This window comes from Sus scrofa, chromosome 9 (assembly GCF_000003025.6).
Source record: "Sus scrofa isolate TJ Tabasco breed Duroc chromosome 9, Sscrofa11.1, whole genome shotgun sequence".
Lineage (NCBI taxonomy): Eukaryota > Metazoa > Chordata > Mammalia > Artiodactyla > Suidae > Sus > Sus scrofa.
Genome location: NC_010451.4, coordinates 133,114,580 through 133,141,258, shown reverse-complemented (window position 1 = coordinate 133,141,258; position 26,679 = coordinate 133,114,580). Strand labels below are relative to the sequence as shown.

The 26,679-nt window shown below is 47.7% G+C and overlaps 1 protein-coding gene across 1 annotated transcript; it reads left to right on the top strand.

Moving 5' to 3' along the window:
* Positions 1-26,082, top strand: DIEXF (digestive organ expansion factor homolog (zebrafish)). The gene is made up of 12 exons (XM_003130420.6): positions 1-216; positions 987-1,026; positions 1,709-1,964; positions 3,770-3,940; positions 5,645-5,733; positions 8,165-8,575; positions 10,301-10,520; positions 13,663-13,865; positions 15,159-15,341; positions 15,474-15,586; positions 16,621-16,866; positions 25,321-26,082. Exons 1-12 carry the CDS (start codon positions 110-112, stop codon positions 25,562-25,564), a joined length of 2,283 nt encoding a protein of 760 aa, XP_003130468.6. The 5' UTR covers positions 1-109; the 3' UTR covers positions 25,565-26,082.

The window sequence follows — 26,679 nt, the reverse complement described above, 5'->3', positions numbered from 1 at the left end:
ACGCTGCTTCTGCCGTAAAGCGCTGCCGGCGAGCCCGCGTGGGTCGGTTGGCGAGATTACTTCCAGGTGAAAAGCGGGCCCCTTGGAAGGGGGCGAAGTTGTGATCGCCATGGGCAAACGCGGGAGCCGGAGCCAGAGCCAGCTGATCAACACTCTGACTAAGAAGCAGAAGAAGCATCTCCGCGATTTCGGCGAGGAGCATCCCTTCTACGACAGGTGGGAGGGGCGCGGCTGGGGCCAGGGCAGCCGGCGTCTTCTCCCGCTGGGAGCCCGCGTGCTTTTCGGCGCTCGGTCCGCGGGTCCCCGGGACGGGGACGGGGACGGGGACGGGGCAGCTCCCGCCGCTTCCTGCGCGCCCCGCGCCGGCCTTGGTCGGCTGGGAAGACTGGCGGCTTCCGCCTGAGATGCGGTTCTTCACGGGTCTAACTTTGAGCTGATAACTCTATGCTAGACCGCACGCCTCCTTATGGGGCTGGTTTTCTGAATTTGTGTGTGTGCGTGCTTTCCAAGGATTGGTCCCACACGTGGGACCTTCGACATCACCGATCAATTCAATGACAGTGACGGAACTGATGTCTCGGTAGTTGTGGGTTCCTCTGTAAGTGTCCAGACTCTCAGTTATGATCCTACTTTAGTGCTCATCCCACCACTTTAGGCCGCTTTATCAACAATTAGAGGGACTTGCTGGAAGTGGTGAACCCCGAAGACTTTTATTTGACAGTTTTCCCATTTTTTGGATGAGAGCCAGGTATTGTGTGACTGCTATTTGTCATGTGACCTTGTTAAACTTTTTTTTTTTTATCGATTATTTTCTATTTGGCACATTCGTACAATCCTCGTCCCAGTACCTACGGAGTTTTTACGTGACTGTAGTTATGATGTGTTTATAATGTCTGCCATGTTCACTTAAAGTCCTATCTTTAGACATTTTTATTAATTGCCGAATACTAGTAGTTAAGAGTTTAACATTGCCTATTTCTTCTCAGGGTTTCCAGAAAGGAAGCAAAACCACAGATTTGTCACCTGGTAATGCTTTATGCCTTCTTTATGATAACTGATTCTGGGTTGTTACTTTTAAGGTTCTATATAATAGTACAGTTTGCCTGCACTTGCGTTCTTTTCGATTTTAGATGTAAGCTTTTATTTTGGTAATGTTGCTTAGCTTTGAATGCAGATGTTGGTTAAAATGCCATTGTGATAACTAATACAGTACCCAAAGTTTGACGTTGTCGTGAGAGATTAGCTTGTTAGGACCTGTTAAGCAGAGGGCTCTTGGTGAGTCTTAAGAGGGGAATGCCTTGTTTGCTTAACATACAATAGCGTGCGAAGTCATCAAAGGTCTTATTACCACAAATGCAGAAAAAAACTACTGCATTTTTTGTTGCAATTTTTCCTCTTGCTCCTTTAAATGTGCCAAATATCTGACACATAGGTTAATACAGACAACCTAAGCTCTGTTTTTAGACTTTCTCCTTGTGCAAGATTAGCAATTCAAAGAAGATGAAGAGCTTCTAGAATCATAGCTAGATTAGCTATCAAATAAATTTGGTGCTAGGCTTGGTTGAATAGATAAGATTGCATATTTGCAGAGAAGCTAATTTTTATTTAGAAAAGTCTCAGCCTCTTGCACTGTGGGCCTGATGGTCGTCATGGAGTAGCAACGAGAACAATATGAATTTTGTTTTTAAAATCCCCATTTTCCTTTTAGTCAGAGAGTTCAGATTCTTCGAGTTCTGAAAGTGAAGCGGAGAGTGAACCAGAACAAGTTTCTGGTTATCACAGACTTCTCGCTACGTTAAAGAGTGTTTCCAAGGAGGAGGAGGAGGAGGAGGAAGAGGAAGAAGAGGAAGAAGAGGAGGAAGAAGGCAGTGTTGTAGATGAGGCAGAAATGGATCTTGAAGAAGGTGATGGCGACGTGAGTGCGGAGGAAGACCTGGCAGCAGAGTCTGCAGACACGCGCGAGAGTGAGTGTCTTTGCTGGGCTCCTCTTTGCCAGGACCACAGACAGCTGGCCCCGTGGGCGCGGCACCCTGTCCTGCGTGAGCCGGGTGAAAACACACGGACCCAAAGCAGAGATTCTTAACCCTGCTGGGCTCGGTGATACCTTTGAGACTCTGATGAAAACCTAGGGCTCTCTGGCCAGAAAAATGCAGAAATGACATTTTTGCTTATGATTTCCAGGACTTCATCAATCCTAGTTCAAGTTCCCCTGATTGAGAGGAAAGAGAACATAATTCTGTTTTTGTGATGGTCTCAAATTTTTTAAAGAGATTATTGTTCCTCCCATAGGGAAACCAAGTTTACGGTAAGAGCGATACAATATACAAAACTTTTTAAGCAGCAGATTCGAATGGAATGGCTAGGTCTAAGGTGTTGAAGGGACATGAAGTGGTCCCACCATGCTGATGGGATACCTGAGGGAAGACCCCAGGGAAGCACTGGGACTGAAAAGCTTAAAGGACCATGTCACACCCAGACTTTTAAGTGACTTTTCACCTTTAGATCAACTTTATTGAGGTGTGATTTGCATACAGTAAAGTGTGACCATCTCAAGTATGTAATTTGATGAGTTTTGACAAATGTGTATATATTACCAGCACCAGGACAAAATGAAGAACCTTTCCAACACCTACAGAAATCTCTTCTGGTGCTTTTACAGCCGGTTTCCCAGGCCTGGCGTCAGGCAAGCACTGACCTGCTTTTTTCACTGTCGATGAGTTTTGCCTGTTCTGTCTAATTCATATGAATGGAAGTATACAGGAAGCACTCTTTTGTATCTGGCTTCTTGGCTTCTCATCCAATGTGATTCCTGTATTAGGAGTTTATTTCTTTTTATTATTGGAGTAGCATTCTATTGTCTGATTATACCCTGGTAACTTTTTATATTCTATTATCTAAATGCTGCTTTGCCTTTCTGAAATATAGAAAGTATTTTTTTTCTATACTTTAAGGTGTTACACACCGTTCTTAGTATTTTAATTCATCAGTTGCACTGGGATGAAAAAAAATCATAGCTTTAGACTTCAGGGGTTTTTGGTTTAACTTGGTTGGTTTTCCATTTTTCTTTCGTATTTTAGATTTTTAAAGATGAAAATTTGTTTTTTAGTTATAATAGTATATTTTGTAAAAATTTAAGAGGATAGTGTAGTGTTCCTGTATCTGTCACCCTGAGATGAACACTTTAACATTTGATATAACCTTCTGAAGTACTTTTTATGACTCTGTGATTGACTGTGCGTGTGTACATGCATTCGTGTGTATGTGTCTAATGGTCTCATACAGTCCTGTAACTTACGTTCTCTGTCTTTTTGTTTTTGTTCCCCACCCTCTTTTCTTTTCTTTCTTTTTTTTTTTTTTTTGGATCACACCCGGGGTATTTGGAAGTTCCTTGGATCGAATCTGAGCCACAGTTGCAATCTCAGCTGCAGCAATGCCAGATCCTTAACCCACTGCCATAGTGGGAACGCCTACTTTTTTCTCTTTAATAATATACGTGGACCTTTTCTCATGTAACTGGATTCACATTAGCTTAATCATGTAATATTCCACTGTAAATGATACGTGATAATAATTAATGCTGTTTCGAACATCCTTACATATATTAAATCAACAATCAGGCTTCATTTTGAAATGTAAGCCTTCCACCTGAATTTGCTTAAAAGTAAAGATGGCACTGTGCTAAGGAATTGCATTTTACTTGTCAACAGCAATGTAATTACGTAGTAATTCAGTAGTAAGTTATTTTATCAAATGTCTCTCGAAATTGCAGGGGGGCCCTTACCTGCTGACCCTGCAGGAAAAGATGGGCACGGGCTACCTGGCACATCACAGGAATCCCCCGAGGAGTTTACAGACGTGAAACACGAGTCACTCTTCAGCTTAGAAACCAATTTTCTTGAAGAGGAAAGTGGAGGCCACACTTCTCTGAACGCATCACAAGGTCAGAGCACAGTGTGCGTCGTTTGAATTCACCAGGGGCTCCGTGTGGGTGGCTGTGGGCTAGTACACCTTAAATCTCTTGTTACTGGAGTGAGCAGCAGCAAAAACAGCCAGATGATCAGCTAGATCTAGAGCTGGAGAGAAGTATTTCTCCAGGTGTTTTGTGTTTTCCAGTGGCTAGGGCGGGGTTGGGAGTGGCCGACTGTTGAGAACAGAGTTTCTGAGTGACAGCGGGGAAGGCCAGTTCCCCAGGTCTCATGTGTTGACACTTGGGGCCAGGGGAGGACTTCTGGTTTTCCTGCCCAAGCCGGGAAGGAAGGGAAGCGGAGGAGAGGACTGCGCCCTTTTCTGTCCGCCCTTCGCTTGTTCTTGCTGAGCGGAGCGGTCATTTCCCGTATATGTGGGACCCAGGCCTGGCTGCTCTGATCGATTCTTATTACTGGGGAGCACCTCAGAAGCCACAAAGCTCCACCCTGTCTCCCCCGTCTCTCTCGGCTTCTTGGCCATGCCCCTGGCCCCATGGCTGTCACTTGGACAAGGCCTGCACGTGGTAGGCTCAGGCAGGGCTCTGCTCTCTCTCGGGTGCCATTTCTCAGCCTGGGCTGGGTGGGCAAGTCCCGTTGGTCTCATCCTGTGTCCTGACTGCCTTTTGTGGGCTCAGTGCCATTCTTCAACCAGCTCTGCCACTGGAGCTGAAATTTTAATCCACGTGGAGTTCTGTTGGCTATTCTGGAGAAGGAGAGGTGGAATTTGAGCATAAATCCCATTCTGAACCATGAAAACTTAAAAAACTCTGGAGGAATGATTAAGAAGCTTGACTCTCCTAAAGTTTCTCCGGTTGGTTCGCCTGGACCGATATTTTAGCACCCATAGTTCTTGTCTCCTCTGTGCACCCTTATCTTAGGTGTTGCTCGAAGGCGCAGTGAAATTTTACTGCTTGGACCCTTGAATGGGTTGTTTAACTTTGCTCTGCTGCTTAATGGGTGGGGCTGGGAGAGAGGATTGGGCGACCAGCGCAGACCCCCCCGGAGGGTAACCCTGAGTGCGTGTGCTGCTGTTCTGACCGTGTGTTCACCTCCGTCGGAGCACGTCTGTGTGTCTCTCAGTGCAAGTTAAAGTAGACTCGAGAGCGGCCCTCGGGGTCCTCGGTCTGGTTAGATGAGGTAGGACACGCGCATAGACGTGTCGGGGTAGATGGGGGGGGCGAGTGGGAGGTTGAGAGGAGAGTGATGACTGTGTGGAGGGGACCAGGGATGGCCTCTTAGTGGAGCCACCACTGTGTTTGACACAGGCTCCTGGAAAATAATTGTGTATTGTGAGTCAAAGAGTAGCATTCAACTGATACTGTTTGGACATACAGAAATGAGGTGAAGGAGAGGACAGAATTTTTAAATGAAACCCCCAGTGGCAGGAGTTCACAAATTGCATTGGGAGGTAGGTTAGAGCTGTATGCCGTAGTGCCCTGAATTGCACCCTGAGAAGGTTCTCCAGAGGTTTTGATCTGGGAAGTCATTGATTAAAGAATTACATAGGGAGATGAACCTGTCAGAAACGTGGAAGTGCTGGACTGGGATAAATCGTGGGTAAAATGGATGGGAAGAAGGATCATTTGTCATCATGAAGAATAGCATGTCATCCACGGGGAGAGACTGAAAATCTGTGCCATTTGCTCTAAGGGTTATAATAGTCTCTGTTTCTCAATTAGATCCATTTGTACAGCATGTGCACAAAGAACTGAAAGAAAAAGAAATCCAGGCTGTTGCCACAAATCCCAAAACTACTCATGAGCTAAAAGTAAGTGTTGTTTGGTCATCCCAGTCACAAATGGAGAAGAGCAGCGGTCTTGGATTTTAGTGGTCTGCTGGAATGTTTGATATCTGCCAGTGGCAGGTGGCCTGATGGGGAGCAGGATGGAGGGAGGCTGGAAGAGCCTGGGAGGGCGCAGGTGTGGTTAGAAAAGGCACTGAGAAGCCGGAGGCGGGGCCGATAAGATCCTAGTGCTTTGGAGACGGGGGCGCCAGGGTGAGACCCGTGTTGGCAAGGGGCTGTCTCGTGACCTAAGGCAAGCCGTCTGCCTTTTCGATCTGCGCTATTCTCATCTGTTCGAGGGGACGGTAACACCTACATCAAAGTAATTCCGTTTACTGGTGTTCGCAGAAAGTGTTGAGTGAAACGGGAGCTACTGCTGTTGATTTGTTTGAAATGTCTGAGATGGGTTCACAGCTAAGTTACTCGGGTGTGGAGCAGTTTTTGCTGGTGCTTGTTTTGCATCACTGATTTTTTTTTTTTTTTGGTCTTTTCTGGGGCCACAGCCACGGCATATGGACGTTCCCAGGCTAGGGGTCGAGTCGGAGCTGTAGCTGCCTTCCTACACCACAGCTCACGGCAACACTGGATCCTTAACCCACTGAGCAAGGCCAGGGATCCAACCTGCAACCTCATGGTTCCTAGTCGGATTTGATAACCACCGCGCCACGACGGGAACTCCGCATCACTGATGTTATGAAGAGTTGCCATCCTTGTTTCACTGAAATTCTTACTGAGATAATTATTACAGATGGAATTGTAGGAAATAATACAAAAATAGCCCATGTGCCCTTGTCCAGTTGCCTCCAGTGGTAACATCTTGCAAAATATGGTACAATATTGTAGCTCGGGAATTTCCATTGATAGAACCTACCTGTCTTATTCAGAGTTCCTCAGTTTGCTGTGTTATTTCTATTTGTCCCGTTGTATCATATCTGCAGGTGCCCCTGTCCGGCACAGTCACCACACAGAGCGTTCCCAGCACCGTGGAGATCCCCGCTGCTCCCTGGCGCTGCTTTATAGCCACACCACCTCTATCTCCTCATTCCAGCCCCTGATACCACTGCTCTCTTCTCCATTTCCGTAACTTTGTTTCAAAAATAACGTATAGGAGCTCCCACTGTGGTGCAGTAGATTCAGAATCTGACTGTAGCAGCTTAGGTTGCTGCAGAGGCGTGGGTTCAATCCCTGGCCCAGCGCAGTGGCTTTAAGGATCCAGTGTTGCCACAGCTGTGGCTCAGAATTGATTGTTGGCCTGGGAACTTTCATATGCCACAGGTGAGGCTATAAAAAAAGTATTATATTAAAGGTAGGCTGTAAAAAAAGTGTTATACAAATAAGATCATACAGATTTGACTTTTTTCACTCAGCATGACTCCCTGGAGATTCATCTCAGTTGTTGGCATATATCCAAGAGTTAATTCTTTCTTAATGCTGAAGTCATCCTTTCTTTATTGCTGAATTAGGCAGTTTTGTTACAGTACAACAATTCCCAAACTGGTATTTTACAAAACATTACTCTTTAGGAGCCTCATAGGATGTCTCAAAAACAGACACCCCACCCACCAAAAACCCCTCGTTGCATGCCCAAGTAAAGTTTTGGAAGACTCTGGGTTAAGTGGAGTAGAACAGAGTTCTCATTACAGGACTCAGCAGGACCCTTAGGGTCTAATGTGCACGTGACTCTCCCTGAGCAGGACCAGGTTTTGTGGTGTTGACCAAAGTTATTTGACCACTGAGCCCCCTTTCTTTGTCTGGAATAAATTTGACTCCCTACAGCGTGGTCCACAGCTCATTTGGTGACCCACTGATAGTGAAAAGCACACACGGTTTTAAAGGCAGAAACCTTGGCTCTAGCAAGTCCCTGTGTGGCACAGTGGGTGAGGGATCTGGCATTGCTGCAGCTGTAGCCCAGGTCACAACTGAGGCAAGGGTGCAGTCCCTGGCCTGGGAACTTCCACATGCCATGGATGCAGCCAAAACAAGAAACAAGAAACCTTGGGCTCTAGCTTAATTCTCTCCTAATTCGTCTGCATCTCAGCATTTCCTAAACGGCAAGAAAAGCATTACAGAGTTTACCTGGTAAGGTTGTTGTGAGCACTAAATGGGAGGATGGTGAAAGGCCTTTGGTAAAAACCATACAGTAGTTCGTGACTGTGAGGTACTACGATTCTTTTCTTTTCTTTTCTTTTAGGGCCGCACCCAAGCCATATGGAAGTTGGCAGGCTAGGGGTGAAATCGGAGCTGCAGCTGCCAGCCGACACCACAGCCCAGCCACACTGGATCCTTAACCCACTGAGCAAGACCAGGGATTGAACTCACGTCCTCATGGATACTAGTCGGGCTCATTAGCACTGAGCCACAACTGGAACTCTCTGTAATTCGTTTCTAACCTGGCTCTTGATTATCTCTCCCCCAGTGGCCCATCCTGGGCCAGCTTGTCTTTTCATCCAAGTTTCAGAAGTTGGAAACCTTTAAACCTCCAAAGGACATTGACTTAAAGTCGCTTCATCTCCAGAAGCCTCTGGAATCCACCTGGACCAAGACCAACAGCCAGTTCCTCTCAGGTTCCCAAAAATCAGGCAGCCCTTTCACACCCCTCCAGAAAGAGCTCTTCTTAATTATGAATTCTTACCGGGACCTGTTCTACCCCGAAAGGACCGCCCTGAAGAACGGGGAAGAGATCCGCCACGTGTACTGCCTGCATGCGATAAATCACGTCCTCAAAGCCAATGCCCAGGTGCTTGGCAACAACAGCAGACGCCGAAGCCAGAAACTTGGGGTGGGTGACGATGATGACTTCAGGGACCAGGGGCTGACAAGGCCCAAGGTGAGTGGCAGCAAGAGAACTTTGCCCTCAGGGAGGCTCTAAGGTGATACCAGGTAGGTCCTGGCCCTCAGCAGGCACTCAGGGGTTTTAGTGGTTGGAATAATGAATGAATCCCCAGGAGCATGTTACGTGGGCCAGGTAATACCAGAGCAGGGCCGCCTGCAGTTCAGTGGACTGTTTGTAACAGTGGATCTAACTGGAAACTTGCAGAGGAGATACCCCCAGTGATAGCTCTCCTTAAAGATAAATCCTGACCCTGCATGAGCAGCACTCCACTGTAACGCTGCCTCCCCCCAGGGTGGAGGAGCCTTTTACTCAATCCCTGCACGTTACACCTGTGGACAGAGACCCAGATGGGTAGAGGGCCTTGCTCAGGAGAACCAGGGAGAGAGTAGCAGAGACAGGCCTAAACCAAGGATTCCCTTCACCAAGCCACATGAATACATACACCTTGGAAAATAAAAATCCCTGTTTTTCAGTTGTATGATTAAAGTGATGCTTGAAGTGATGATTACATTTCTATGGGCTTATAAGCCAAAGCTCCAGTGGACGGGGGCTTAGATTGAAAATGTCCTTTTCGTGATGTCACGGGCTGGATCCTGAGCCTTCCGTCCCCACCCCCAGCCTGTGGCCCTTAGCCCGTGTCTTTCTATATTGAAGAAGCCTCGTCTTAGATTGTTCTCGTGGGGCGTCATAGCATCTGAAGGTTTGACCTCTGATGTGCCTCTTAGAGGTTTCTAGGTCAACCCTTTTGTTTGGTAGTTGGGGAAACTGAAGCCTGGACACGTACTCGGTGTCTCAGCTGGGACAGTAACTGGCCTGCTTCAGAATCAGTCCATTGCACTTCACTGAGCCAGACTCAGTCAAGGCACCCCTCGGCCTCTGCTGGATGCCTTTCTGGAAACTACCTGAGAACCTCGAACGTGAGGATAACGAGCTTAGCCGTTTCCATTTAGAATTGCCAAACAGAGGAAGAGGCACGTTGCCTGCGAAGCACGTTTAGACTGTGGTGAATTGCCTGATCTGACTCGGGTTATTGCCATTGATTCAGTTCTTCACGAACAGGTAGACATTAATCATTTACAAAGTAGCTTCGGCGGGGGGGGGAGGCCTTTTGTTTGTATCTTTCCTCAACAGTTTTACAACATGAAGCATTTTTGGAGATGTTTAGGAAACTGAGTCCTCCATGTCCTATGAAATGACCTTATTTCAGAAGTGCTTTAGCATCATTTCTGAAAAATGTCCTAGAAAAGTAATGAGGCATCAGTCCTTGTCCTTTCTGGCTTTATTTGTTCTCTGCTTATCGCATGTAATTCATTTCTTTATTCAGCATATTCCTTGGGTCTTATGGATCAAAATACTGTACTGAGTTCTCTGGAAGACGGAAATGAGTAATAGTTTTGGTCCTCAAAGAGCTTTGTGCGTTTATGTCCTTGAGTTCTTGGTAGGGGACGCCCTGGTAGAGGCATTGGCTTATCTTAAAAGGTATTTCCACCTCTGCATGAGAACTGCCTCCAGAGGAGCCATGAGACTGAGGCCCGTAGGGCACGGTGCTGTGGGCGGCATGAAAGGAGCTCAGTCTTCGGTGCTGAGCCACATGCTGTGTAGAAGGGCGATGTGGACGTGGCCCCGGCCAGGGGCTGTGGAGCAGAGGGCTCCTTGGCCAGCTCACCTGGAGCTGCTTCCTTGCCCGCCCTCCACGGCCGCCCATCTCTCCCTCTGCAGGTGCTGATAGTGGTGCCCTTCCGGGAAGCTGCCCTGCGGGTGGTGCAGCTCTTCATCAGCCTCCTTGAGGGCGACAGCAAGAAGCAAATAATTGTAAGCAACAAAAAGAGGTTTAATGGAGAGTATGGCTCAGATCCGGAGGAGAGACCACCCAACCTGAAGAGGCCTGAGGATTATGAAGCTGTGTTTGTTGGCAACATCGACGACCACTTCAGAATCGGTAACTCCTCCTTGTCAGAACTGAGACCCCGAAGCACTGAGGTTGAGGTTCCCACAGCTGGAGGCCGGGAATTGGGCGTTCTTTCAGAGGGTCCCTGCCGGAACCAGGGTGCCTTCGAGACGTCTTGTTGCCAGGGGAGAGTTTCGCCTGGCTGACGGGCTGGAGCGTCTCTGAAGGCACGTGTGAAAGGCACGTGCACATTGGTAGCAGGTGTCTCGGCACACCCAGAGCTGGTGGCTTCTAGTCAGTGCTGCAGGGTTCTTGGGGAGTTGGAGGTGATAGGGCTGGACGGGCCAGTCTGAGGAAGATGAGTCAACTGGAGCGTCTGTGCTGAGTGGCAGATTTTACTCCCACCTGCCATGTGAAGTGCCACTCCACCTGACACCTACTGACCCTGCTCAGCTTTTCGCACTTTCGCTTCATTCAGCTCCCATGTGCTTGGTGGGTTGTACGTTGATAAAGTTCTTGGAAAATGGGTATTAGTTACATATGCTCATTCACCAAACATTTATTAAGCATCTGCTGTTTACCAGGCACTGTTAAGCTGGGGATGTAAAATTCGAAGATACGATTCCTACTGTTAAGGAGTCCAGCCTAAAGGCAAATCAGACAGTATGGGATGAGATGTGCTATGATCCGAGGATGCAGTGGGTGTTCTTTTTTTGCTTTTTAGGGCCAAACTGGCAGCATATGGAAATTCCCAGACTAGGGGTTGAATCAGAGCTGCAGCTGCCGGCGTATGCCATAGCCACAGCAACTTGGGATCCGAGCCGTGTCTTTGACCTACACCACAGCTCACTGCAATGCTGGCTGCTTAACCCACTGAGCTAGGCCAAGAATGGAACCCGCATCCTCGTGGATACTAGTCGGGTTCTTAACCCACTGAACCCAGTGGGAACTCCACGCAGTGGGTGTTTAAAGCAAATATCCTTGCTCAAAATGGGCACAGAATGGTTAGGGAAAGCCTGCTGATAGGGGTACCATCATCACTAAATTGAAACCTGGATGGGATTTAGCCAGTTACAAAATGGGGTGACCAGAGCAGGGGAGAGTTCGGACAGGAAACTGCATGTGTAGAGGCCTCAGTGTGAATAAACGGGCGTGACTGAAGACTCGGGGGCTTTAGCATGGCTGGGGTGTACAGCACAAGGAGATGAGGGCTGGCGTTTAGTTTTGAACACCTGTGGGTAGCAGCAAGCAGCTGATGGCTCAGTCTTTGTTTTGTTTCTGTTTTTATGGCTGCACCCAAAGCATATGGAAGTTCTCTGGCCAGGGATCAAATCCCAGCCACAGTTGTGACCAATGCCACAGTTGTGGCGACACCAGATCCTTAATCCATTGCACTGGGCTAGGGATGGAACCCTTGCCCCTGGCAGTGATCTGAGCCACTACAGTCAGATTCTTAAGCCACTGCGCCATAGCAGGAATTCCCTTTTTGGGGTGTGGTGGGGGGGACTGCACTTGAGGCATATAGAAGTTCCCAGGCTAGGGGTTGAATCAGAGCTACAGCTGCTGGCCTACACCACAGCCACAGCAACGCCAGATCCTTAACCCACTGATCAAGGCTAGGATGAACCCACAAGCTTATGGTTCCTAGTTGGATTCGCTAGCCACTGAGCCATGGTGGAACTCCCTGTTTACTTTATCTCGGGAAGTTTTGTCCTTCCTCATCTTCTCCATCTACTTTGTGCACCCTCCAGCCCCACCTCCCTTCTGGCAGTCACCAGGCTGTCAGGTCCCTTAAACTGTCTTCTTTCTTCGTTTATGGCCACACCTGAGGCATGTGGAAGTTCCCAGGCCAGGGATTGAACCTGAGCCACAGCAGTGACAATGCCAAGTCCTTAACCAAGGAACTCCCTGTCCCCATTTTTTTTAAAATGTATTTTTCTCTTTGTCGTTCTGTTAGGGTGATTTCTTCTCCCAGTCACTGATCCATTCTTGTATATCATCTAGTCAGCTGTTATTCCCTGTAGTGTTTTTTCGGCTCAGTTATATACTTCAGGTCTGTAAGTTCTACTTATTACTTTCTTATATTCTCTCTCTCTCTTTTTTTGGCCATACCTGTGGCACGTGGAACTTGCCAGGCCAGGGATAGAACCCACGCCACAGTAATGACAACACCAGCCCCTCCACCTGCTGAACCACCAGGGAGCTCCTGTCTCTTTCTTGAGTTCCTCACTGTGTTCATTCCTCTCCTGAGTTTGGCGAGCATCTTTATGACCGTGTCTTTGAAATCTTTAGCGGATAAAGTACTTATCTCTGTCTCGTTTTTCTTTTCTGGAGTTTTATCTTGTTCCTTCTCTTTGGAGCGTGATCCCCTGCTTTCTTATGTTGCTTAACTCTCTGTTGCTGTGTTGGGCAAACAGCTGACTCTCCCTGTCTGGAAGGAATGGTCCTGGGTGGGAGACGAACTGTATTGTTTAACCTTCCCCTAGTTCTTGGTTGTCTCTCGAATTGACTCTCTGCTTGTTTCGGTCCCATGACGTCCCGAAAGAAATTCCCCCACCCCACCCCCCTCTGCCCTGAGCCTCGTGCTGGAGGGATATCCCCTGTCATCGGCTTAACGTGCCACTCAGTTGGTAACTGAGAGCTAACAGTGACCTTGGCAAGAGTCGTATCAGTGGCATCCTGAGAATCGGAGGCAGATTGCAGTGCACTGAGGAGTGAGTGGGAGATTTTAAAGCAGAGGTAATTTTCTGGAAGGTGTACTGGTGAAGCAGAGGAAGAGTGTGGGAGCTAGGAGGGACCCCAGGTGCAGGGGAGGGTGGTGATGAGTTTTTTAATAATTAAAGCAGTTCGAGGGAGTTCCCATCGTGGTGCAGTGGAAACGAATCCGACTAGGAACCATGAGGTTACGGGTTCGATCCCTGGCCTCGCTCAGTGGGTTAAGGATCCGGCATTGCTGTGAGCTGTGGTGTAGGTCGCCGACACGGCTGTGACTGTGGCCGGCAGCAACAGCTCCAATTTCCAATTTGATCCCTAGCGTGGGAACCTCCATATGCCTCGGGTGTGGCCCTAAAGAGACAAAAAAAAAAGTGTGGGCACAGTTGTATGCGAAGGGGGAAGATGGACGGGTGAGGGGGGGGAACCTGGAGAGGTGGAAGCTAATGGCTTGATGGTGACTAACGACGCGTGTGCACAGGAGTGGCCATACTGCAGAGGAGCATCCGCCTTTACGCCCCCTTCTACTCTTCCGACATCCTCATCGCCTCCCCTCTGGGCCTGAGGACCATCCTTGGTGGAGAAGGAGAGAAGAAGAGAGATTTTGACTTTCTGTCTTCTATTGAGCTTCTCATCATTGACCAAGCTGACATTTACCTGATGCAGAACTGGGAGCATGTCCTGGTAAAGCCGCTTGTTTACATTTAGAGACAAAAAGCTCAGGCGTTTTGAGTCCTAAGGGTGAGGGCCGTATTAAAACTCAGTTAGTTTGAAATCAGGGAAATATTCCACATTTTCCAATTTGAAAAGGGAAGCTTTTGTCCCCTTTTCTACCCACAGATTAGTCAATTTAAGTATCCAAAAAGATAGAAATTCTCGTCAGTGTTTTCAGACCTCCAGAAAAGATTTCTTCATCTTAAAGGTTGCTTCTGCAAATAGACTGCTTTAGTGACGGCTGGTTGGTTGGTTGGTTGGTTGGCTGAAACTCTTCCTCACCAGGAATGTCTTTGAAATAATTCCTCCTACAGTTAACGCTCATTCCCTTCAGTGGAGAGCGGAAAGCAAGGCATCGATCTCTTAATATGTGATGTTTGCAGAGAAGTGTAAGATGTCTTTGTCCCCCACTGTAATCTGAGCTGTAATATCTTTCCCTTCTCCACCTACTCTGCAGTGTTTTTGGGTCTAGGATTGAAAAACGGTGCTTTGGAACAATCCCTGTTGCAGAACTATAGGTTTGCTTTTTAAGGCATATGAGAACCTACCTTTCCTACAACTTCAGGGCTTGGAGGAAGCGTGGAACAAATGAAGCAGATAATTTCTTTATAAACTAGGGGATAAATGGGAGTTCCCTCATGGCCTAAGCGGGTTGGGGTTCTGGTGTTGTCACAGCTGGCTTGGGTTGCTGCTGTGTCGTGAGTTTGATCCCTGGCCCAGGAACTTCTGCATGCTGTTGGCGTGGCCAAAAACAAAGCAGGGAATAAATTTATAGTACTTGTTAGCCTTCAGTACAAGGTAAAAATACAATTAAAATAGAAGAGGTGTGTCGCTGCTTGAGTCGGTTTTTTTTTGAGGAAAAGGCATGGTGGTAGCTCTGGGAAAATCCCCTGATGTTTTAGGAGCCGGGTCGTGGAAGGACAGCAGGTCTGTTTTCTGTGTCCTTTCCCCTCTTGTCCACGTCTGGAACTGGGGAGCCTGTAGAGTGACCAGGGTGACATTTCAGAAGTTCCTGGAAAAGAAATATTTCTATACATCTTGATCCTTTTGGAAAGTCCATGAGGTAGCAGCCGGTTTGAACTTTTCTCTTGCGGAGTGTTCGCCTGGTTATAGGCAAGTCACATGCTCATCTGAGTGTCAGTTTTCTTGTTGTAATTTGGGAGGCGATGGTACCTACTTCGTGGGATTAAGTAAGACGATAGACTCAGCAGATACTTAGCAGTGCTTCACAAATGTTAACAGTAGTGTTATTTCTGCTCGAAGCATTTGATGAACCACATGAACCTCCTGCCCTTGGACTCACACGGGGTGGACTTTTCTCGAGTGCGGATGTGGAGCCTCAATAACTGGTCCAAGTACTATCGCCAGACGCTGCTGTTTGGGGCCCTGCAGGATGCCCAGATCAACTCCGTGTTCAACAAGTACTGCGTCAATGCCCAGGGCCAGGTGGGCGCTCCTTATTCCTCCGAATCTTCGTGAAGCATCAAGTCTCGTGGGTGGTGAGGCAGAAGGAGAGGATAGCCCTGGGGCAGCAACAGGGGTGGCTCACCCCCTCATGTTCTCCTTGCCTCCTGGCAGGTGGCCGTGAGGAACGTCCCGGTGACAGGCTCTATCAGCCACGTCCTGGTGCAGCTCCCCCACGTCTTCCAGAGGATGGAGGCCCAAGACCTCGCTTCCGTGATTGATGCCAGGTACCCGTCCCTCCCTGGTCCCATCGGACCCCTGGGGGCCACAGAGAGGGAGTTGACATCTCTAAAATTGGATTCCATGTTGGCTTTGTTGATTCCATTTATCCAAAATGGCAATAATGGAACCAGTCATGCCATTGACGGAGGAGGACACCGAAGCCCAGAGAAGTGGTGCCCTGTCCCGGTTCTTCCTGCTGGTTCGTGGTGGGATGGGTCAGTCCGGGGTTCTTCCCTAGACGGGGATTTTAAATTACATTATGCGGAGTTCCCATCGTGGTGCAGTGGTTAACGAATCCGACTAGGAACCATGAGATTGCGGGTTCGATCCCTGGCCTTGCTTAGTGGGTTAAGGATCCAGTGTTGCTGTGAGCTGTGGTGTAGGTCGCAGATGCGGCTCAGATCCCACGTTGCTGTGGCTCTGGCGTAGGCCGGTGGCTACATCTCCGATTCGACCCCTAGCCTGGGAACCTCCGTATGCCGCAGGAGAGGCCCTAGAAAAGGAAAAAAGACAATAAAATAAAAATAAAATAAAATGGTGTTTTAAAATAAATAAAATAAATTACATTATACTGCTTAATGCTCAGTCCTCCCATGTCCGCAGCTTAATTGTAAGCACTTCGAGGCAGGAACTGTTCTTCTGATTCTCGGTTTCTTTCCCCTGTCTGCTCACTGTGTCCAGTCAGCGAAGCCAGGGCAGCAGAATGCTGCTTAGCCTGTGGTGGGTGCTCAGTAATTATTTGTTGACTGACCGACCCCGAGTGAACGAACGGGCGGAGGATGGGATCTCAGCCGTGCGAAAGATTCCCTGGGCTCTGTGGGCGGCGCGTGTCTCCTCTGTGACCATAGTGCTCGCGGCGCTTTTGATGTGCTTCGTGCAGGTTATGCCCTCGTCATCTCCGTGCCGCGGGCCAGGCCACACTGTCTTCTCTGGGAGGGCAGATGGGGCAGGAGGTTGTGACTTGCCCGGGGTCGCGCAGCCAGCGGTGAGCTGCCGGCTCCGTGAGTCCGCTGACCTGCCCTCTGTCCTCCCCGACCAGGTTTGCCTTTTTCGTGAACAAGGTCCTGCCTCAGTACCGGGATGCGGTCATGTCTCACACGCTTCTCTACGTCCCCTCCTACTTCGACTTTGTGCGCCTCCGAAATTACTTCAAGAAGGAGGAGCTGAGCTTCACTCACATCTGCGAGTACACCCAGCGGCCCGCCGTCTCCAGGGCCAGACACTTCTTTCGTCAAGGAGAGAAGCAGTTCCTGCTGCTCACAGAGCGCTTCCACTTCTACAAGAGGTAATGGGGGGCCGCGTCCCCGCGTCCCGGCTGGAGGGCCTGCTGAGCGCCCCCTGGGCCGGGCCGTGGCCAAGGCCCTCCCTCCCTCCCTGCGCCTCCTGCAGAGAAGCCCAAGGTTTGGGGGCTGGACAGGCTTTTCTTGATCCGTTGGTTGGTGGTCTTCCCAAATGGGCGTTTAGGCTGGCGAAGGTGGCGGAACGAATGAGTGGCTGTAGCGTAATCGTGTGCCTTTGGGGTGGGTCCCTACTCGGGGTTCTTCCCGCAGCTGTGGGTGTGGCCTCAAGAAGGACGTTGCAGAGGTGAGCAGCTCCCGGCGGCTTTGGGCATGCCGGCACCAGAGCTGAGGGCCTTTGTGAGGTGGAGGGAGACGCGCCCTTTGGCCAGAAGAGAAATTCAGGAGCGGGGGTTGACTGTGGACATGCCGGGGAAAGGAGCCCTCAAGAGCGGGCCCCCCCCCTTCCCATCTCTCTGGATCAGAAAGGGTTGCGTAGGAGAGGGGGAGCCTGTCGTGGAAGCCCAGAGAAAACGCCGGGGACTGTGCGGTCTGTGGCGAAGCAGTGTTCAGAAAGTTCTCGTCTGTCCTGAGGCCCTGCGCACGGCTTAACTGCCTCACCAGGGAGAACTGGGACTAAGGGGCCTCCCATGCAAGAAGCCAAAGGGCTGGAGGCTTAGAGTCGGGTGTGTAAGGGCTTCAGCTTTCCTATCGTGTGACTTTGACAAAGTAAGTTGGATTGGCCTTTTCTTTCCTTTTTTTTTTTTTTTTTTTTTTTCTAAATTCTAATTAGACTTTTGGTGATATTGAGCCTTCTGTTACTGTCTGGGTTAGTTGCAGCTCTTTTTGCCCCCAGAGCTTGGTTGTTTTATTGTTTTGCTAATTCTCTCTGCTGTCAAATGGAAAAGCCCCTTTTAAGCCCTTATGCAGAGAGAGATGGAAATTGCATCCTGTAACCTTTTCTGATGCACAATAATGCCCAGTGAATTTAAGTTCTGACTTCACTGTTTTACTAATCCTCAATCATGTACTAATGAGAGGCATGTTTTCTCAGAGAATCCCTAACATCTAAGCCAGAAATTTTTTAAGCTTTGGAGCATATGAGATGATGCGCTTTGACAATTGCATTTCTTGCATCGCATGCGGATGTTACGATGGCATCTCCTTCCCAGGGTGGGGAGGGAGGGATCCCCTCCCTCCAGGGCCCAGCAGGCTCGCACGACGTGGCCCCTTCGGGTATTCTGCTCCTAGGGGATCTGCGCTTGGAGAGTTGAGGGGTGACCGCATTTGTGTTTGCTGAGCTTCGTCCTTGGCTACCTAGACGAGCTCTTTGGCCCAAGAGCATGAATGAATGCCTGCTTGCCGGTGTCACTGTTTGCTTTGTCCCAGTGAGCTGTTTGCATTCACAGTGGAGAGTGGGATTTGGGGGAGTTGCGTTCAGCGGCTCTTAAGAGCCCTTAGTTTTCCAAAAGCTTGACACACCAAAGCAAGCCCTTTAAATGAAGTGGGTGGTTGGAAAGTGTCCCAGGGGCATCGTCTGTGGCAAGTGTGGACTAAGCCGGAATGAGGACTGCTCGTGCGCAGCAGCTTCCTAAGGAGCGGGCGTGAGGTCGGAGAGCCTTTCCCTTAAGTAGCACCGTGGTCTCCGTCTTACACTGTTCATTTAGTCACTGTTTTGCCCCCAGAGGCACTGTAAGAACAAACCTAACACGTGCCATTTACACGCCGGACCAGGTTAGGGGTGTTCAAGGTGAATGGAAACAATCTGCCACTGCCAGTTCTCTCAGGCTTCCCGTCCCCATGGCATTGATGGGTGTTTTGATCTGTGATGCCTCTGTGGTTTCATTTTCACTTGACCTTGGGAAAAGTACATGTATTTTATTTTTTTTAACGATTTTTGTTTTTTTCCATTATAGCTGGTTTACAATGTTCTGTCAGTTTTGGTGTATTTTAAACTTCAGTGTTCAACTCTAAAATTCTGTATTTATATTCTCTGTTCAAGTAGTCAGTGTTAGAAATATTACAGTTCATTTGTGAACTAGCAGAATTTTCACCTTGAAGATTTGTTTTCTTTGGGGGAGGTGAAACCAGTACAATCTTCGGCTGGGCTGAGCCTTTGGTCGGGATGGCCCTCCCCTGAGCACTGCCACTGGGTTAGCACAGCAAGGCGGATTCGCAGCCAGGGGTAAGCGGAAACTCCAGGGCTGGGGTGTCTGGAGTTGGGAAAAGCCGAGGGATGTGTCTGAGGGTCCCTGCTCCCGTGAGCACCCCTGTTACAGCAGCAGCAGACCTTTAAAGAAGACATCTGGAGTGGCCTCAGTGAAGAGTCCTGTCAGGGTGTTAGGCCACCTCTGTAGGGGTCCCTGAAGACGCAAAGCACAAGCAAGAGAGGAGGACGGCGGGGGAAGGGCGCTGAGGGTGCTGGGGAGTCGGTACTAACGGCCCCTCCATAGAGGCGCTGGTCCCACTCCCTTTGCAGGAGATGCCTCGTCTCCGCTGTGGACAGATTGGTACTAAGAGAGATTTTCTTGGTTTTGAAATACAGTTTGTATTGGAGTTGGTTTTGTTGTTTTGCTTTATAAATACTCTGATTATAAGAGCACTACACCATTACAGAGAACTTGGAAAATCTAGGTAAAAATAATGGACCCACCCATAATCTGACAACAATATTTTGTCATTATGCACATTTCCCCCAAATAATCATTATAGCTGTTTTCTCCCACTAATCCAGGAGTTAGTCAAGAATTATACAGTGCATGTGATTAGTATGTTTCTTTAGTCTATTTTAATAATAACAGTTCCCGAGCAGAGGTACTTTTGCTCCCCAAGGGGCATTTTGAAATATCTAGAAGACATTTTTGGTTGTCAGAGCTGGAAGGTTATTCTCGTAGTTTAGTGGTTCAAGTGGGTCAAGGCCGGGATGCTGCCGACCGTCCTCCAGTGCACGGGATGGCTCCTACAAAAAAGAATTGCCTGGCCTAAAATGTTAGCAGTGCCAAGCTTAAGAAACCCCGATCTAGGCTCTTCCTTTTGTTCCTTTTCATGATACTGACATTTTTTGAAGAGTCCCATCTGGTTTTCTATAGAATGTCCCATAGTCTAGATTTGTCTGACTGTTTTCTTGTTATTTAGACCAGTGTTCCCAAACTTGGCTCTGTCATTAGAATCCCCTTGGGGGTTTTTAAAAATCCAAATGTCCGGGTCATACCCCAGCCTCAATTAAATCATGGTGTCTGGGAATGGAGACCAATTATAGGTATTTTTAAAAACAAATTGTATTTCCCGTTGTGGTTCTGCAGATTAAGAACCTGACCAGTATCCATGAGGATTCAGGTTTGATCCCTGGTTTTGCACAGTAGGGTAAGAATCCGGAGTTGCTGCAAGCTGCAGTGTAGGCCCAAGCAGGTGAGGCTCAGGTCCCAGGTTGCTCTGGTATAGGCCACAGCTCTAGCTCCAGCTCCAGCTCAACCCCTAGCCCTGGAACTCATATGCTGCATGTGTGCCCCTACCCACTTCCTCCCCCCCAAAAAAATAGGTGATTCATTCAGAAACAAAGTGTGGGGACCACAGATTTAAACTTTTCAAAAAAATTTTTTTATTACTCAATGAATTTATTACATTTCTAGTTCTACAATGATCATCACAATCCAATTTTATAGGATTTCCATCCCACACCCCCAGTGCATTCCCCCACCCCCCAAACTGTCTCCTTTGGAAACCGTAAGTTTTTCAAAGTCTGTGAGTCAGTATCTGCTCTGCAAAAAAGTTCATTGTGTCCTTTTTTCAGATTCCACATGTCAGTGAAAGCATTTGATGTTGGTGTCTCATTGACTGACTGACCTCACTTAGCATGATAGTTTCTAGGTCCATCCATGTTGCTAAAAATACCGGTATTTTGTTCCTTTTAATGGCTGAGTAATATTCCATTGTGTTTATGTACATCTTGATCCACTCCTCTGTTGATGGACATTTAGGTTGTTTCCATGTCTTGGCTATTGCAAATAGTGCTGGGATGAACATCGGAGTGCATGTGTCTTTGTGAGTCGTGGTTTTCTCTGGATAGATGCCCAGAAGTGGGATTGCTGGATCAAATGGTAGTTCTCTGAGGAATCTCCATACTGCTTTCCACAGTGGTTGCATCAATTTACAATCCCACCAACAGTGTAATAGGGTTCCTTTTTCTCCACACCCTCCCCAGCAGTTATTGTTTGTAGACTTTTTTTTTTTTTTTTTTTTTTTTTTTGGTCTTTTTGCTATTTCTTGGGCCACTCCCGAGGCATATGGAGGTTCCCAGGCTAGGGGTCCAATCGGAGCTGTAGCCACCAGCCTATGCCAGAGCCACAGCAACGCAGGATCCGAGCCGCGTCTGCAACCTACACCACAGCTCACGCAACGCCGGATCGTTAACCCACTGAGCAAGTGCAGGGACCGAACACCGCAACCTCATGGTTCCTAGTCGGATTCGTTAACCACTGCGGGAACTCCTGTTTGTAGACTTTTTGATGATGGCTATTCTGGCTGGTGTAAGGTGGTACCTCATCGTGGTTTTGATTTGCATTTCTCTAGTAATGAGTGATGTTGAGCATCTTTTCATGTGTTTTTCGGCCATCTGTATGTCTTCTTTGGAGAACTGTCTGTCTAGATCTTCTGCCCATTTTTGATGGGTTGTTTGTTTTTTTGGTATTGAGCTACAGAAAGTGTTTATAAATTTTGGAGATTAATCCCTTGTCATTCGATTCATTTGCAAAGATTTTCTCCCTTCTGTGGGTTATGTTTTCGTTTTGTTTAGGGTTTCCTTTGCCATGCAGAAACTTTTAAGTTTAATTAAGTCCCATTTGTTTATTTTTGTTGTTACTGTCATTCCTCTAAGAGGTGGATCTGAGAAATTGTTGTCGTTTATGTCAGAGTGTGTTTGGCCTGTGTTTTCCTCTAAAAGTTTTATAGTGTCTGGTCTTATATCTAGGTCTTTAATCTATTTTGAGTTTATTTTTGTGTATGGTGTTAGGGAGTGTTCTAATTTCATTCTTTTACATGTGGCTGTCCAGTTTTCCCACCATGACTTACTGAAGAAGCTGTCTTTTCTCCATTGTATATTCTTGCCTCCTTTGTCATAGATTAGTTGACTGTAGGTGTGTGGGTTGAATTCTGGGCTTTCTATCCTGTTCCACTGATCTATATTTCTGTCTTTGTGCCAGTACCATATGGTTTTGATGACTGTTGCTTTGTAGTATGGTCTGAAGTCCTGGAGCCTGATGCGTCTAGCTCCATTTTTCTTTTTCGGGACATCTTTGGCTATTCTGGGTCTTTTGTGCTTCCAAACAAACTTTATAATATTTTGTTTGAGTTCTGTGGAAAATGTCCTTGGTAATTCGATAGGGATTGCATTGACTCTGTAGATTGCCTTGGGTAATATAGTCATTTTGATAATATTAACTCTTCCAATCCAAAAACATGGTATGTCTTTCCATCTATTTGTGTCATCTTTGATTTCTTTCATCAGTGTCTTATAGTTTTCAGAGCACAGGTCTTTTGTGTCTTTAGGTAGATTTACTCCTAGGTATTTGATTCTGTTGGATGCAATGGTAAATGGAATTGTTTCCCTAATTTCTCTTTCTGATCTTTCATTGTTAGTATATAGACATGCTGTTGATTTCTGTGTATTGATTTTGTATCCTGCGACTTTGCCAAATTCACTAATGAGCTCTTTAACAGTTTTCTGATAGAGTCTTTAGGATTCTCTAGGTATAGTATCATGTCATCTGCAAATACTGATAGTTTTCCTTCTTCCTTTCCAAGTTAAAGTTTTTTTTTTTTTTTTATAAGAATTCTACATAGAGGACGTGGTGTACTTCCCACGGCATCGCCTTGAGGGGCACAGGGTGTCATTTTGTCCCATATTTGATGATGCTAAATGTAATCACGTGGTCAGGTGGGTCTGCTAAATCTCTACATTGTAAAGATACCCTTTCTGTAGAGTTAATAAGTGATCTGTGAGGTATATATATATGTATCCCTTTTTTAATGGTTACGTCATGTTACAGTGTATGGTTGTATCATTGACCCAGTTTCCTTTTGACGGGCATAGATGTTAGTTGTTGTTTTCTGCTGGTATATGCAGTAATGCCAAGAGATCCATAGGCATAACCGCTGGCGTAGTTGCCTGGGTATTTCCTTAGGATAAATTTGGAAAGGAAAACTTGTTGGTTCAGAAGCTGTACACAATTTAAAATTTACTCTGTGTTGCCACTGTCTGCTCCCTTGCATCTCCTCTCCCCCCGCCTAATACGCACAGTAATGTATACTGCATTGGCCCATTTCTGTAAAACCCTTGTTGCCGCCAGTGACTGGATAGTCAAAATGATACCTCAGGGTTTTGATGTCTTTTTCTTGCTTTTCTGTGTTTTTTTTTGTAATTGTCAGTTGAATGTAGCGCCCGAATAAATAGTTGCCTGGGCACACCTCTCTTGTCAGGCCACTAGATTTCTGAATCTAGCCTGGATTTGGTTGTTACCATAGTTACCCTCTGTGCACCACAGACTGCCAGCTCCTCTAGCAGACAGTGGCTCAGGGTGGAGCCCTGTGCCGGAGGGTCTTGTCTCAGGGTCCTCTCTCAGCTTCCATCCAGCCCGACTCTGTGCTGGGGGAGGGCTGCCCTTGCCCATTCCTCCCTGCAGGGCTGGAGGTGGTGCAAGGTTCTCCCACTTCAGTGCGGTCGTGGGCAGGTTCTGTCCCTTCTGGGCTTTGGAGCTGGGGCTGTCTTGGGCTTCCTGCACCACTTCCCCCATGCAGCCACCTCTGCTTGTTTGGTGAGGGGTCTTGGTGGTGCCACCTTCCTTCCAAAGGAAGATTCGGTCGGCAATGGGCTGACGCTCATCCTGGCTCCCTAGAGCTGGTTGCACATCTCTTCCAACTCCAGTTTCAGCAGTGTGGCCTTGGTAGCACGGAATTGGCAATGGCGAAGTATTTTCACCACAGAAATCGGCAGAGGCTTGGAGTCAGCACCTTCCCTTCCCCACTGAGAGCCAATTGTGAAACAGCTGCGCACCTTTGGATCGGTTCAGCCGGTCGCCTTGTGACACCAGCTGTCTAAGCTCAAGAAGAGGAATGCCATATTGTCGATTAGCTTTGTCTTGCTGGTGTGGGAGCAGGATTCTCTTGAGTTTTCTATTTACTAAGCAGAAGTGGAACTCAGTGTTGGTTTTTGTTTTGTTTTGATAACTGCTGAGGCAGAACTGAGTCTATACAACTTCGTTAGCTGTTTGAATTCCTCCTTCACGGAAAGGGGATGTGGAAAGCTGGAGCAAGTAGTGGATTGCAGTTACATTTTGGAAGAGGAGGGTCTCCAGAGCGATCAGGATGAGCCATGGGATAATCCTCGTGAATAAAATAGAATTCCCAAGGGAATCTAACATCAAGCAGTACATGAGAAAGTCCAACAGGGAAAACCTGGGAGTTCCCGTCGTGGTGCAGTGGTTCACAAATCCAACTAGGAACCATGAGGTTGCGGGTTCGATCCCTGCCCTTGCTCAGTGGGTTAACGATCTGGCTTTGCGGTGAGCTGTGGTGTAGGTCGCAGATGCGGCTCGGATCCCAAGTTGCTGTGGCTCTGGCGTAGGCCGGTGGCTACAGCTCCCATTCGACCCCTAGCCTGGGAACCTCCATATGCCGCGGGAGCGGCCCAGAAATGGCAAAAAGACAAAAAACAAACCAAAAAAAACCAAACCAAAACAAACAAAAAAAATCTGAGCCTTGTCAATGTATAAAATCTGTTTCGGCTGGAGTCCCAGAGGGAATGGTTGACCTCAGTCTGAACCATGAGGCAAGTCCCTAGGGTCTGTAACCCTCACCCCACCCCCACTGTGCCCCCCAGTGCAGCAGGGGAAGAAGCAGGAAAGCTGTTGAAACTAATTGCTTTGCCATGATGCCTAATGGATCCTCAGGCAGGATTTTGTAAGTGAATGAACTTGGGACATCTGCCACGAAGTTAACATGTCTCCAAAATGACAAGAAAAGACTGCTCAGAGTACATTTACAGTTTATGCGGTTTATTTTCTGCACTGGGTCTGACCTCATCTCCATTATGAGAACATTGTTATGTCTGATTATTATAAGGAAAATGTGAAATCGGAAGAGCCTGCTTTTAAAGTGTTCTGCCACAGATTTTCAGTCTCAGTCTGCTGTTCTTCCCCCTCTACTTCAGTCTGCTCAGAGTAGACGCAAGAAACGCAGATTCATTTTATCATCCTCTTAAGCCAGACACGAGGAATTCAAACATGTTGTCCCAAAAGTGAGTCTTTGCGGCTGGAATCAGAGTTACCTTTTGGTCTGTCTGTCATTTGTACGTTAGCTTCCTCCTCGAGCATGAGGCAGCAAAAGTGACTGGGTCCCCGTAAAACTCGAGAGTGACTTTTCTGTGAATTTTTTCATGTAGACAGAGCCTCTCTTTCTCCTTCTGACAGATACACAATCAAAGGCATCAGGAACCTGATTTTCTATGAACTGCCAACGTATCCCCACTTCTACAGTGAGGTCTGTAACATGCTCAGAGCCACCACCAGCGGGGAGGAAGCCGCCTGGACCTGCACTGTCCTCTACTCCAAGTACGACGCCCAGAGGCTGGCTGCTGTGGTTGGCGTGGAGCGGGCTGCGCAGATGCTGCGGTCCGAGAAGAGCGTCCACCTCTTCATTACTGGGGAGAGATGAGAGTTGGGCAGCGGGCGGCCGGGCGGCCGTGATACATGATGCTGGATTCTGTGCCCCTCGGGCCCGATGCTGGTCACTTATCCCAAGGGCTGCTCTGAGGAAGGAGCAGCAGGCAGCGTCCTACAGACACTTCTTCCTTTTCAGATGATAGAGCCCTGAAACGTTCAGTGTCAGCCACATTTTGGTTAAAGCGCATCTTTCAGAGGTCAGGAAAGAGCTGATGGGACTCCGAGAAGTTAGTAGAGGAATCTTCCACTTGTGAATCATTTTGTAAGCCATACATTCTTGTACCGTGATTTCACTTCTAATTTATTACACTTGGTGAATTCTTCAGGTTTGCCTGTTTCCGTTTGACACTTTCTTATGGCGAGGCATGCATTTCTTTGCATGTGAGAAGCGGTTCTGAGAAAGTGGAAGACTTCTTGCTGCTGAATATCATGTTCATTTTGGATCACACAGGTTTTGTAATTTTTTCCCCAGCCAAACTTCAAAACCTTAAATATTCTATTTTAATTCAACCTAGAAAAGTACATTTAATCACTGATCTTTTTAAAACTCATAATGAATGTTTTAGTTAAAGTATATACTTAAAAATCACATTATTGAAAGTAACATTAGGAGTTCCCATTGCGTGGCTCAGTGGTTAACGAATCTGACTGGGAACCATGAGCTTGTGGGTTCAATCCCTGGCCTTGCTCAGTGGGTTAGGGATCTGGCGTTGTCATGAGCCGTGGTGTAGGTTGCAGACTCGGTTCGACCGAAGCCTGGGAACCTCCATATGGGCAGGAGCGGTCCTAGAAAAGGCAAAAAAAAAAAAAAAAAAAAAAGGCCATTAATTTTGCCTTTATTTCAAGACATAATTTTATGAAACTCTTTTTCTTTCTTTCTTTCTCTCTTTTTTTTTTTTTTTGCTATTTTAGGGTCACACCCACAGCACATGGAGGTTCCCAGCAGGCTAAGGGTGGAATTGGAGCTATAGCTGCCGGCCTACACCACAGTCACAGCAACGCGGGATCCAAGCCACGTCTGCGACCCACACCACAGCTCATGGCAACACGGATTCCCCAACCTACTGAGCAAGGCCAGCAGTCGAACCCACATCTTCGTGGATCCTA

Coding starts and splice junctions, on each gene's coding strand:
- DIEXF (XM_003130420.6), top strand. CDS start 110: ATGGGCAAACGCGGGAGCCGGAGCCAGAGCCAGCTGATCAACACTCTG. Junction 10,521..13,662: donor CGACGACCACTTCAGAATCG/GTAACTCCTCCT, acceptor GCGTGTGCACAG/GAGTGGCCATACTGCAGAGG. Junction 15,587..16,620: donor GCTTCCGTGATTGATGCCAG/GTACCCGTCCCT, acceptor CTCCCCGACCAG/GTTTGCCTTTTTCGTGAACA.